Consider the following 14,574-nt stretch of genomic DNA (forward strand, 5'->3'; position numbering starts at 1 on the left):
CAAGCACTAAAAAGAATGAGGTCCTAAAAACGACATAACTCCCTCTCAACATACATACATATAAATATACTGCAAGTGAAATTATGTATATTTCTACAGTTTACTTATCACATCTGACATTTCATAAAAACTGCTTGAAATCCACTGAACGTTTTCAAGAACATTCCAAAAGCTGCATGATGTTGGATCACAGATCCTTACGTAATTTAATGTAAAATTTGCAGCTATTTATTCCAGCCTGCACTTTATAAGGATAGGGAAATTTGGACACACAGACACACACAGAAGGAAAGACACAGGCAGAAACTGGACTGATACAGCTACAAGCAAAGGATACTGTGGTTGTTTGAAGCTGTATATACCCCAGAAAAACATGTTCTTAAATTTAATTCATTCTTGTGGGTGTGGACCCATTGTAAATAGGACCTTTTGATGAGGCAAATTCAGTTAAGGTGTGACCATCCTCTCTCCCGATGGGTCTTAATCCTGTTAATGAAGTGCTTTATAAGAGAATGAAATTCAGACCAAGCGAAAGAAAGTCACGGAAGCAAGAAGCTGAAATCAAGGAAACCCAGAAGAGAAGAGACCAGCAGAAGCTGCCATGTGCCTCACCGCGTGGAGGGGAGCCAAGGATAACTGGCAGCTGGTCTTCGGGAAGAAAGCATTGCCTTTATGTTGCCTTCATTTGGACATTTTCTCAACCTCAAAACTGCAAGCTAATAAATCCCCATTGTTTAAGCTGAACCATATCATGGTATTTGCTTTAAGCAGCCTAGGTGCCACCCAGAGAAACCACCCTCAGGGGCTCCGGGTGAACCAGGCCAAAGCTGGTGTCTCCTCTCCCCGGAAGGGAAGGGCAGGCGGGAGGGGAGCACGTGCTGAATTTCCGACAAATACCAGAATTTCCGACAACCACCAGAAGCAAGTAAGAGGCAAGGAAAGATTCTTCTCCAGAACTTTGGAGGGAGTATGGTCCTGCTAACATCATGATTTCAGACTTCTGGAATCCAGAAATGTGAGAGAATAAATTTCTGTGTTTTTTTTTTTTTTTTTCAGCCACCCAACTGGTGGTTAAAGATTGTGGCACCAAAAGGAAACTAATACACTTAATGAAATTCAGCTGTCTTGTAATTCATTAAGCTCTCCTCAGATTGCTTTATATTTTTAATTAGATTCTAGATTTTAAAAAAAGTTGATTTTGTCCATTTTTGCCAGCTTAATGGTTGTTTCAATGGAAGGACAAACTGTTTGAGTGACCTACTCCACTATTTTCCGTAACACTCAGCCCTTGTTTTTTGTTTTTGTTTTTTTTTAATTTGATGACAGTTTAATAAAGGGATAATGTAATGTTGTGGGCAGGGTCTAGAATAGAAACCAGAGTGTAGGAAACCACATGGGCCCTACTGAAGGCTAGCAGCAGGGTGTCTTTACCATTTCAAATCCTGAAGGGGTAAAGGGAAGAATGATTTCTGGGACCTGGAGACTGAGTTCTGATCTTGGGCCAAGGGACACAGCCAGAGAGGGAGGCAGCAAATAATTTCTCTTATCTCATTCAACTCATTCTCTCCAGACTTCTGTTGGTGTTCCTTATTAGCTGAATCCTACTGGAAGCCAGAGGGCAAGGAAACTTGTTGATGTGATCCATATAGTTCAGCTTTCTGGGGCAGGGGCAAAAAACGTAGAGTGAATCTGGAGTGGTCATAGCACACTATCCTAAAATTGTTTTTCATTCATTTGGCAAATATTTTTGAGGTCCTGTTCATTGCAAAGCTGTAAATACCATGGGGCATATACAAAAGGCTTGCCTTTTCCTTCAAGGACAGTTCCCCATATGAAGGGAGAAAAGACTAACAAACCAAAATTGAATTCAAAAGGCAAGTATGTAGAAGATGACTGAGTGTCAAATGAATAGTAAATGAAAAGTGTAAGTGATATAATTTAGAGGAGGAAGAGATTATCGTGGGCTTGAATTGTTAGAGAAGGCTTTGTGAAGGAAACAGAACTTAGACTGAACTATGAAGGGTTGACAGCATTTTTATCAACAGGAAGGAAGACAGTCATACATGCATATAACATGCTCAAAGTACAGTGAAGTGTAGGGTCTAGCTGAAGGTGGGAATTCATACAGCAGTTGGTGAGACGTAAGTTCAGAAATTGTTTAAGATCAGACTGCAGAAAGTCATAAAGACGTAAGTTCAGAAATTGTTTAAGATCAGACTGCAGAAAGTCATAAAGACGTAAGTTCAGAAATTGTTTAAGATCAGACTGCAGAAAGCCATGAAGTTTGGGCTTTTTTTAAACTGGCCTAGTGTTCTGGGAGAGGTTACAACGTGTCTTGTGGTAAAAGGGTCTTGTGATAAAATAAATGTGGGAAATGCATATTTTCCTATCCTTTGGATATATGGAGTATATATTTAGCATCTGAAATATCTTGCTGTAAAGAAACCACTTTTTCAGTTAATCTGCACTTATCCAGAGAATCTGCCCTTATTTTTGTTAGAAGTAAATTCCAGAGCCCAAAAGGCTGTCATGAACTGCCTCCATTGCATTCATTTCTCTGAGCATTTCCAAGGCACCCAAAAGGTGAGGCATTCTGTCCCATTTTGTTGAGCCATTTGATCAGCATTTCATATAGCACATCTTCAGGGTATGCTGCACAAGCTATGGTCACTTCTATCTCATTTTCTGTGAGGCTTATCAGCTGCATGATCAATTTCCAGAATCAAAGGGCACTATGTTCAGAAAGTAATGGAAGTACAGCTTCAGAACTCTGTGGCAGAAAATACAGAGACATTAGATTAGTTGGGACAAACTTCAGAAAGGGAAGACAACCCTAAATCAGGCCTAGAACCTAAAGGGTACAACCTAAGGATCTCCCTATTATAGTAAAACTGTGTCTCAAATGTCCCTTTCCTGTTTCCCAATCAAAAGGTAATTAGCAAATAATTCTGGTCACAAATAATTCTGGTCAACCAAGATTGCAGCATAAGACACTCCAGGGTGTGGCACCCCACAGAATCTTTGAACAAGTAGCAAAAACTGGAAAAGCGATCTACCTCAAAACTCCAGAAAACAGTTAAAGGGATGCAGAAACTGGACGAGTATAAAATCAAGAAAATGTAGATTTTTAAATGTAGGAGAAGCTTGTGGCACCCTTGCTGGCCCCTCCCCAATGCTCTCCCCAGCACAATGTGGAGGCAGCCTGCATTCCCACTGTGGGTCCCTGGCCCTCTTCCAAAGGGAGCAGAATAACCCCTATTAATATACTGGGGTGCCTGTGTATTTGTGCCAGTCTATCAGGTGGTAGCCTGAAAGACTGAATCAGAAACATGTTGGTCTTGCCCTCCCAGAACTTCCTCTGTAGGCAGAAGCAACTTGAAAACAGGTATAGCAGATCAAGAAGCAATGAAGTACAGCCTGGGGCAGGGGATTACTTGCTCGAGTAATACAATAGAGCATTCAAATGGAGGGAGCATTCAGATTCCTATAAACAGGGCAATTCCTAGTGCCAAGAGCATAAGCCCAGAACAAGATGCAGGTTCAGAAAAAATGGACAGGAAGGACCCTGAACTTCCACGTTCAACTAAACTTCTTGGTAGGAAGGCTAAACTCTGAAGGAATGCATGGGCCATTGCAGAGCCCATTTGCAAGAACTGGGAAAGGTGTGTTTTTTTGTTGTTTTGTTGTTTGTTTGTTTGTTTGCCTTTGTTTGTTTTTGTTAGCTCCTGGCACTCAAGGAAATCTCTGTCATATCACTAGATGGTGGTACAAACTTAAAGACCATACATTTTAACACTTTAAAATATTAAAATTAAGCAGCTAAAGATTATAAGAAAACAAATAAACAGACAAACAGAAGACAGAAAATGATGGCCCATCCAAAGGAAGTGGATTAAAATCCAGAAACCATCCATGAAGAAGACTATAAATTGGACATATTTGACAAAGACTTTAAAAAATATGATCCTCAGTATTCACAAGGATATAAAGGAAAATACAGAGAAAGAACTAAAGATATCAGGAAAATAATGAATCAACAATATGAGAATCTCAATTAAGAAATAGGAATTTTGTAAGGGAACCAAACAGAACTACTGGAGTTGAAGACCATAATAAATAAAATGAAAAATTCCCTAGAGGGTTTAAACAGCAGATTGGAGCTGGCAGAAGAAAGAATAAGTGAACTTGAAGACAAGACAATTGACATGACTCAGACTGAGGAGGACAAAGCAAAAAGAATTTTTAAAAGTAGAACACAGCCTAAGAGAACTGTAGGGCACCATCAAGCATACCAATTTATGCATTATTGGAGTCCCAGAAGGAGCAGAAAGAGATAAAAGAGCAGAAGGAATTTTCAAAGAAATAATTGCAGAACATTTCCCAAATTTAAAAAAAGATATGAATACACACATTCAAGAATCCCAATGAACCCCAAACAGGATAAACTCAAAGGGAACCACACACAGGCATACAGAGGTCACATTGCAAGAGAAAAACAGTGTGTTATGTAGAAGGGAGTACCAATAAGAATAAGTACCAATTTCTCATCAGAAATTATGTAGGCAAAAAGGCAGTGGAATGAAATAAAGTACTGAAAGAAAACAATTGCCAACCAAGAATTATATATCCAGTGAGACTTTCTTTCAGAAATGAGGGATGGACTAACACATTCACAGGTAAACAAAAGCTTAGAGTTCATCACCAATAGATCTGCCCTATAGGGATTGTTAAAAGAAGTCCTTCAGACTGAAAGGAAAGAACACCCAGCAGTGTATCAAAGCAGCATAAAGAAATAAAGACCTCTGGTGAAGGTAACCATTTGGCTAATTATAAATGTTAATACTATTGCATTGTATTTTTGGTATGTAACTCCACTTCCTACTTCTTATAGGTTCTAAAATGCAAATGGATAAAATATAATTATAAATTTATGAGTTTAGGACATACAATCTGTAAAGATATAATTTGTAATAACCACAACAAAAAAGTGGGAGGAAAGCGGGGTATAGGAATAGTGAATGCTACTGAAGTTAAGTTGGTATCAAATCAAATATAATTGTTAATAGATATAGGATGTTAAATTTAAGTGCCATTGTAATAAAAAACAAAATATACAGAAAGAAATGAGAAGGAACTCAATATAATACAATACAACAAACAAACAAATATGAAAGTATGCATTAAATGAAACATTGTGGGTGAAAAAAAGTATAAGATTTATTAAGGTCATATAGTAAAATGGCAGAAGATAGTCCTGCATTATCAACAGTGACTTTAGATGTAAATGGATTAAACTCTCTGGTTAAAAGGCAGAGATTGGTAGAATGGATAAAAAAGCATAACCCAATTATATGCTGTTTAGAAGAGATTCACCTTAAATTCAAATACACAAGTAGACGGAAGGTGAAAGGTGAAAAAATATATACCATACAGATAGTAACCAAAAGAGAGCTAAGGTAGCTATACTAATATTAGATAAAATAGATTTTAGGTCAAAAGATCTTACAAAGGACGAAAAAAGGTCATTGATAAGGGGGTCAATTCAACAAGAACACATAATTAAAAATATAAATGTACCTAAAGGCAGAGCCCAAAAAGATACAAAGCAGACAATGACAGATTTAAAGGTAGAAATAGATGTTTCTACATTAATAATAGCAGACATCAATGCACCACTTGCAATAAAGGCTAGAACATCTAGACAGAAGATCAAAAAGGAAACAGAAGACTTGAATGGTACTATAAGCTAACTAGACTTAAAAGATATATATAGAACACTTTACCTAACAGCAGCAAAATGCACATTTTTCTTTAGTTTACATGGCTCATTCTCCAGAATAGAATATATGTTATGTCAAAAAACAAGTATCAATAAATTCAGAAGTACCTAAATCATACAATTATCTTCTCTGACCACAATGGAATGAAACTAGAAATCAAAGTAGAGGGAGAAACAGAAATTCACAAATATGGTGAAACTAAACAATGCACATTTAAACAACCAATGGATAAAAGAAGAAATCACAAAATTAGGAATTTAGAAAGTATCTTGAAGCAAATGAAAGCAAAAATACAACATACCAAACAAAACCTATGGGAAGCAGCAAAGGCAGTGCTGAGAGGGAAATTTATGACTCTAAATGCTTACCTTTGAAAAGAAGAAAGAACTCAATTCAGTGACCTAACCTCACACCTGGAGGAATTAGAAAAAGAACAGCAATCTAAACTGAAAACAGGAAGAAGACAAGAAAAAACAAAGATTAGAGTGGGTGGAGATAAATGGAATAGAGAATGAAAAAACAATAGAGAGAATCAACAAAACCAAAAGTTGGTTCTTTGAAAACATCAGTAAAACTAACAACCCTTAGCTAGACTGACAAAGAAAAAAATAGAGATGATTCAAATTACTAAAATAAAAAATGAAAGAGAGGACATTACTACCAACCCCATTGAAATAAAAAGGACTGTAAGAGGATATTATGAACAACTATATGCCAAAAAACTAGATAACCTAGATGAAATGGGCAAATTCCCAGAAACATACAAACTACCTAAACTGACTCAAGAAGAAACAGACAATCACAATAGAACAAAAACAAGAGATAGAAAGAGTATTCACAAACCTCCTAACAAAGGAAAGCCCAGGACCAGATGAGTTCTCTGGTGAATTTTACGAAACATTCCAAGAAGGATTAGCAACAGTCCCGCTGAAACTTTTCCAAAATATTGAAGAGGAGGAAATACTTCTAACTTATTCTATGAGGCCAACATCAACCTAATATCAAAGCCAGACCAAGATACTACATGCATAAAAAGAAAATTGTTTTTTTCTTTTTCCCTAATGAATATAGATGCAAAAATGCTCAATAAAATACTAGCCAATCAAAATCCAAAAGCACATTAAAAAAATTGCACACGGGGAAAACGTAAGATGGTGGCTAGGAGAGACAGGGCAAAAAAACACCTCCATGAAAAATACTAGACAAAAGCCAGAAAGTGACCCAGAACACCAGTTCCAGCTATGCACCAGCTGGACAAGGTCTGCTAAATCCACAGGGACCATGCACTTGGTGAAACCAGGAGTCTGCATTCTGAAATGAGTGAGTAAGCTGCCGAATATCTGGCAGCCACGCTGCAGCGTGGGGAAACCGAGGTTGGCATTTGGAGGTGGACCAGTTCTTTTTATTTAAAAAACCTAAAAGCAGCTGCAGATACAGCAGTGAGAACCACACAGTGAAGCATGGCAGGAACGGGCTGTGCGAACACTTCAATATCTGGTGTGGAAGATAGCCTTTCGCACACCTGCTGCTAATTGTCTCAGAGTGAGGAAGGCAGAGGTTAGCCAAAAGGGGGAAAAAACCACGCCCCCTGCAGCCATCTTCCTGGCAGGCAAGGAACACTCCTGCCTGGCGCTGGGGCCACAGCCCAGAGCCGCACCAAGAAACCCAGTGTGATGGGGTGTTTCCAGTGGCACACACACATGCCACAGTGTCGGGCATGGACAGTAGCCTTTCACGCACCCACAGCTAACTGTCCCGGAGCTGGGAAGGCGGAGCAGTGCAAAAAGGGAGAAATTGGCATGTCCCATACAGCCATCCTTACAGCAGGCTGGGAACGCACCTACACGGCCCGGTGGCCCAGAACTTCCCTTGAGGGATGGCACGCACTTGTGACATAGCACAACCTTCCCCCAGCAGAGGCCCTAGAAGGGCACGGCTTGGAAGAGGGACCCACGCAGAAACCCCAGGGACCATAGGCCAACACCAAAGAATTGTGAGTCTGCTGCAAAGACAATCTATAGCGAGACTGAAATAAAGGTTTAGACTCTTGCAACAGCCTTAAATCTCCAGGAACACCTGGGAGGTTTGATTATTAAAACTGCCCTCCCTCCCTAACTGCTCAGATACATGCCCCACATTCAGGGCAGACAGCACCAACAACACACCCAAACTTGGTGCACCAATTGGACCCCACATGAATCAAACCCCCACACACCACAAAGACAAAGTTGGGGAGAACTGACTTGAGGGGAATAGGTAATTTGCAGACGCCATCTGCTGGTTAGTTAGAGAATGTGTACGCCACCAAGATGTAGCACTGACAAATTAGAGATTCGTCCTTGAATAATCTGACATATTCTAAAAGAACCCTATCTAGTAAAGCAAATGCCAACAGGCCAAAAACAACAGAAAATTTTAAAGCATATGATAACACCAGATGATATGGATAACCCAAACCCAAACACCCAAATTAAAAGATCAGAGGAGACACAGTACTTGGAGCAATTAATCAAAGAACTAAAGACAAACAATGAGAGCATGGCACAGGATATAAAAGACATGAAGAAGAGCATGGCACGGGATATAAAAGACATGAAGAAGACCCTAGAAGAGCATAAAGAAGAAATTGCCAGAGTAAATAAAAAGTAGATGATCTTATGGAAATAAAAGTAACTGGTGACCAAATTAAAAAGATTCTGGATACTCACAGTACAATACTAGTGGAAGTTGAACAACAAATCGGTGACCTCGAGGACCACAGAACGGAAAATGAAAGAACAAAAGAAAGAATGGGGAAAAAAATTGAAAAAAATAAAAATGGACCTCAGGAATATGATAGATAAAATGTCCAAATATAAGACTCACTGGTGTCCCAGAAGGGGAAGAGAAGGGTAAAGGTCTAGAAAGTGTATTCAAAGAAATTGTTGGGGAAAACTTCCCAAACCTTCTATACAATATAAATACACAAAACATAAATGCCCAGTGAACTCCAAATAGAATAAATCCAAATAAACCCACTCCAAGACATATTCTGATCAGACTGTCAAATACTGAAGAGAAGGAGCAAGTTCTGAAAGCAGCAAGAGAAAAGCAATTCACCACATACAAAGGAAACAACATAAGACTAAGTAGTGACTACTCAGTGGCCACCATGGAGGTGAGAAGGCAGTGGCATGACATATTTAAAATTCTGAGAGAGAAAAATTTCCAGCTAAGAATACTTTATCCAGCAAAGCTCCCCTTCAAATTTGAGGCAGAGCTGAAATTTTTCACAGACAAACAAATGCTGAGAGATTTTGCTAATAAAAGACCTGCCCTACTTCAGATACTAAAGGGAGCCCTACCAACAGAGAAACAAAGGAAGGAGAGAGAGATATGGAGAAAAGTTCAGTACTAAAGAGATTCAATATTGGTTCAATAAAGGACATTAAGAGAGAGAGGGGAAAAATTTATCTGACAAACATAAACCAAAGGATAGGATGGCTGATTCAAGAAATGCCTTCACAGTAATAACATTGAATATAAATGGATTAAACTCCCCAATTAAAAGATATAGATTGGCAGAATGGATCAAAAAATATGAACCATTGATATGTTGCATACAAGAGACTCATCTTAGACACAGGGACACAAAGAAATTGAAAGTGAAAGGATGGAAAAAATATTTCATGTAAGCTACAGCCAAAAGAAAGCAGGAGTAGCAATATTAATCTCAGATAAAATAGACTTTAAATGCAAGGATGTTGGGAGAGACAAAGAAGGCCACTACATACTGATAAAAGGGGCAATTCAACAAGAAGAAACAACAATCATAAATGTTTATGCACCCAATCATGGTGCCACAAAATACATGAGAGAAACACTGGCAAAACTAAAGGATGCAATGGATGTTTCCACAATAATTGTGGGAGACTTCAACACATCATTCTCTCCTATAGCTAGATCAACCAGACAGAAGACCAATAAAAAAACTGAAAACCTAAACAATCTGATAAATGAATTGGATTTAACAGACGTATGTAGAACATCACATCCAAAGTCACCAGGATACACATTCTTCTCTAGTGCTCACGGAACTTTCTCCAGAATAGACCATATGCTGGGACATAAAACAAGCCTCAATAAATTTAAAAAATTGAAATTATTCAAAGCACATTCTCTGACCACAATGGAATACAATTAGAAGTCAATAACCATCAGAGACTTAGAAAATTCACAAACACCTGGAGGTTAAACAACACACTCCTAAAATAAATGGTTTCTAATGTAGAATGTAGGGGAACTTGTGATAGAAATTAATGAAGGGAGAATGATAACCCAATATGAACAGATAAGCTATCGCGGGTAAATTTAAAATTCTGGGAATGCCCAGGAATGACTATGGTTTGTTAATTTCTGATGGGTATGGTAGGAACAAGTTCACAGAAATGTTGCTATATTAGGTTATTTTCTTGGGGTAGAGTAGAACATGTTGGAAGTAAAGTAGTTATTTTAGGTTAGTTGTCTTTTTATTACTCCCTTGTTATGGTTTGTTTGAAATGTTTTTTTACTGTATATCTTTTTAAAAAAATTTTTTTTGATACAGTTAATTTAAAATAAAAGAGTTAATGACAATCAATGCAATGTATGATACTGGAGTGGATCTAAGAATGGAGGAGAAAAGCTCAAAGGGTGCATAAGGAAAAATTGGAACATAGAATTTAAGCTTTATATCCATATTAATTTTCTTGAATTAACTGCAGTTAAATTAATGACATAAGTGAATACCCTTGTTCATAGGAAATGTACATGGAAGTGTTATGAGTTCAAGGAGTATAATACATGCAACCTGCTCTCAAATGTTCAGAAGATGATAAATGGGTAGACAGATAATTGATAGAAAGATAATAGATATAGTTGAAAGAAAGAGAGAGGGGGAAGGGAGGGAGGGAGGGAGAGAGGAAGGAAAGGAAGGAAGGCAGGAAGGAAGGAAAGAGAAATAAGGGTACTGCAAAGGTAGCAAAATGTAAAATTGGTAGATACGGAAATCTGGGGGTGGGGGATGTTAGAGTTCTCTGTATGGGGTTTGAATTGTATTTGCAGCTGTCCTATATGTTTGAAATTATTTCAAAATAAAAATTGAAAAAAAAAAAAAGAATTATACACCATGATCAAGTGAAATTTCTCCCAGGTATGCAAGGGTCAACATCAGAAAACCAATTAATGCAATACAGCACATGAATAGAATGAAGGAAAAAAAATACATGATCATCTCAACTGATGCAAAAAAAAAAAAGTCACCTGACAATATCTGGCCCCCATCTTGATAAAAATATTTAGAAATCTAAAAACAAAGCAAATTCCTCCACACGAGAAAGGACATATATGAAAAACCCAAAGCTAACATCATATTTAATGGTGAAAGATGGAAAGCTTTCCCTCTAAGATCATGATCAAGATAAGGATACCCACTGTCACCACATCATTCAATATTGTACTATAGTTCTAGCCAGAGCAATTAGGCAAGAAAAAGAAATAAAAGTCATCTCAACTGGAAAGGAAGAAGCAAAACCTTTTCTATTTGCAGATGACATGATCTTATATATAGAAAAACCTGAAAAATGCACAAAGCTATTAGAGCTAATAAATGAATTCAGCAAAGTGTCAGGGAATAGGATCAACAAGCAAAAATCAGTAGAGTTTCTCTACACTAATAGCTAATGATCTAAGAAGAAATCAAGAAAAACATTCCATTTACAATAGCAATTAAAAGAATCAAATATCTAGGAATAAATTTAACCAAGGATGTAAAGGACTTATACACAGAAAAGTACAAGACATTGATAAAAGAAATCAAAGAAGACCTAAATAAATGAAATGACATTCCATGTTCATGGATTGACACAACAAATATTGTTAAGATGTCAATTCTACCTAAAGTGATTTACAACTTCAATGCAATCTCAATCACAATTCCAGCAGCCTTCTTTACAGAAATGGAAAAGCCAGTCATCAAATGTATATGGAATGGTAAAGAGCCCCCAAAAGCCAAAACCATTTTGATAAAGAAGAACAAAGTTAAAGGATATATAGTTACCAATTTTTAAACTTAAAGCAAAGCTACAACAATAAAGAGTGGTACTTGTACAAGGACAGACACATACACCAATGGAATCAAAAGGAGAGTTCAGAAATAAACTCTCATATCTGTGACCAATTGATTTTTGACAAGGTTGCCAAGCCTACTCATTGAGGAAAAATAATCTCTTCAACAAATGGTGCCGGGAAATCTAGATATTCTTTTGTAAAAGAATGAAAGTGGACCCCTATCTCACACCATAAACAAAGTCAACTAAAAATGGATCAAACACCTAAATATAAGAACACAAACTATAAAAAAAACCTACAAGAAAATGTAGGAAACAATCATCAGGACTTTGTGTTAGGCAATGGTTTCTTAGACTATACCAAAAGCATGAGCAACCAAAGAAAATATAGATAAATAGGATCTCATCAGAATTTAAAACTTCTGTGCATCAAAGGACTTTATTATGAAAGCAAAAAGACAACATACAAAATGGAGGAAATTATCTGGAAACCACATATCTGACAAAGGTTTAATAATCAGAATATGTAAAGAAACTCTACAACTCAACCACAAAGAGACAAACAACCCAATTAAAAAGTGGGCAAAAACTTAAATAGATATTTCTCCAAAAAAAAAGATACACAAATGGAAAGCACATGAAAAGATGCTCAACATCACTAGCCATAATGGAAATGCAAATCAAAATCAAAACGAAATACCATTTCACACACACTAGAATGGCTACTATCAAAAATCGGAAAATAACAAGTGTTGAAGACAATGTGGTGAAATAGGAACATTTGATTATGGTTGGTGAGTATGTAAAATGATGCAGTCCCTTGGAAGACAGTTTAGTGGCTCCTTAGAAAGGTAAGTATAGAATTACCATGTGACCCAGCAATCCTAATTCTAGGTAGAATTGAAAGCAGGAACTCAAATAGATATTTGCACACCAATGTTCATAGCAGCATTATTCATAATTGCCAAAAGATAGAAGCAAACCAAGTAACTATCAACAGATGAATGGGTAAACAAAATGTGGTATACATATGTGATGGTTAAGTTCATGCGTCAAACTGGCTAGGTTATGGGGTCCAGTTGTTTGGTCAAGCAATTGCTGGCTTGATTGTTACTGTGAGGATGTTTCATGAATTTAAGTCATCAGTCACTCAATTCCATCTACGGCTGATTACATTTACAATCAACAAAGGAGATGCCTTCAGCAATGAGAGAAGTCTCATCCAATCTGTTGAAGGACTTAAGGGATAACTGATGATTTCAGCAGCCAGAAGGAAGAATTTCTATCTCTACTTCAGCTAACCAGCTTCTCCTGGGATAACACTGAAACCTCCATCGGTGTTCCCAGCCTGTGCCTACCCTATGGAATTCAAGCCTGCCAATCCCTACCATCATGTAATAAATGTCACAATATAAATCTCATATTTACATAATATTTATCCCTCCTCTTGGTTCCGTTTCTGTTGGAGAACCATAAATAATACAACATACAATGAACTATTATTCAGCTGTAAAAAGTAATGAAGTTCTGATCCATGGGACATGGATGTATTCTGAAGGCATGACGTTGAGTGAAATAAACCAGACAGAAAAGGACATACTACACTGATATGAAAAATTAGAATAAGAAAATTCATAGAGTCAGAAACTAGTATACAGGTTACCAGGGTCAAGGGTAGCATGTGGAATAGAGAGTTAATACTTAATTCATACAGAATTTCTGTTTGGGATGAGGGAAAAATTTTGGAAATAAATGATGGTAATGGTAGCACAACATTGTGAATGTAATTAACACCACTGAATTTTATATTTGAATGTGGTGATAAGGGGAAATTTTAGGTGGTATATATATATAACTAGGGTAAAAAATTAAAAAAAAAAGAGATACATAACACAAACGTTGATGCCTAATATAAACTAAGGACTACAGATAACAGAATTATGATAATATTCTTTCATCAATTGTAACAAAGGTACCAAATTAATACAGTAATTAATAGGGTGGGTATATGGCAATTTGGTGTTTTCTATATGATTTTTTGTGAATCTATAAATTATCTTAAAAGAAACAAATACAGTCAGCATAATGGCTTGGGTCTTGACTACGCCCAAGGCACTGTGGGTCACTCAAGGCTGACAGAGAATCCTGCACTAGGAGCTGCTGACAACCCACCAGGGAACACGAGGGGCAGTGATGGAGAAAGGAAGCCACACATGGTACAAGACAGAGTGGTGGGACAGACTGTGGCTGCACTAGGACTTCAGAGAAGGAGGACTCGGCCTAGACTGAGCTTCTCATAAGAGAAGGTCCCAGGGCTGCACCATCCGCATCTAGTGGAGCAGCAAAGGCCTGGAGGGATGGAGGTCTCTGCCTCTCCACCTAGCTGGGCCTCCCTGACACTGGGGCAGGGCTTGGTTGGGGCAAATGAACACTGAGCAACAATAAAATCTGTAAGTTGGAGCAAAATACCCCCATCTCATGGCACTGTGGGGGGGACTGAATGAGATGTGTGTGAAAAGCCCTGGACACCACCATCCAATATAAATATAAGAAGTAACACAAATACAATTATATATTTTATCCCAGGTGCATTCAAAAACTGAAAAGGGGTGACATTAATTTTTAAATATACGTTCAATAACTTGATTTATCCAAAATATTATTTCAACATATAATCAATATACAAATATTACTACCATTTTACATTC

General features: G+C 37.5%; 1 protein-coding gene across 1 annotated transcript in view; it reads right to left on the minus strand.

The window, feature by feature from the left end:
- Window positions 1-996: 996 nt before the first annotated feature.
- The window catches only part of LOC119516548 (tumor necrosis factor receptor superfamily member 10A-like), a 92,197-nt gene continuing 78,619 nt past the window's right edge, over window positions 997-14,574 (minus strand). Inside the window, exon 9 of the mRNA XM_037812864.1 lies at window positions 997-2,770. Coding sequence (XP_037668792.1) covers window positions 2,763-2,770 — 8 coding nt within the window. The 3' untranslated portion in view covers window positions 997-2,762. The remainder of the gene's footprint in view (window positions 2,771-14,574) is intronic.

Source organism: Choloepus didactylus, chromosome 20, assembly GCF_015220235.1.
Source record: "Choloepus didactylus isolate mChoDid1 chromosome 20, mChoDid1.pri, whole genome shotgun sequence".
Classification (NCBI taxonomy): Eukaryota; Metazoa; Chordata; class Mammalia; order Pilosa; family Megalonychidae; genus Choloepus; species Choloepus didactylus.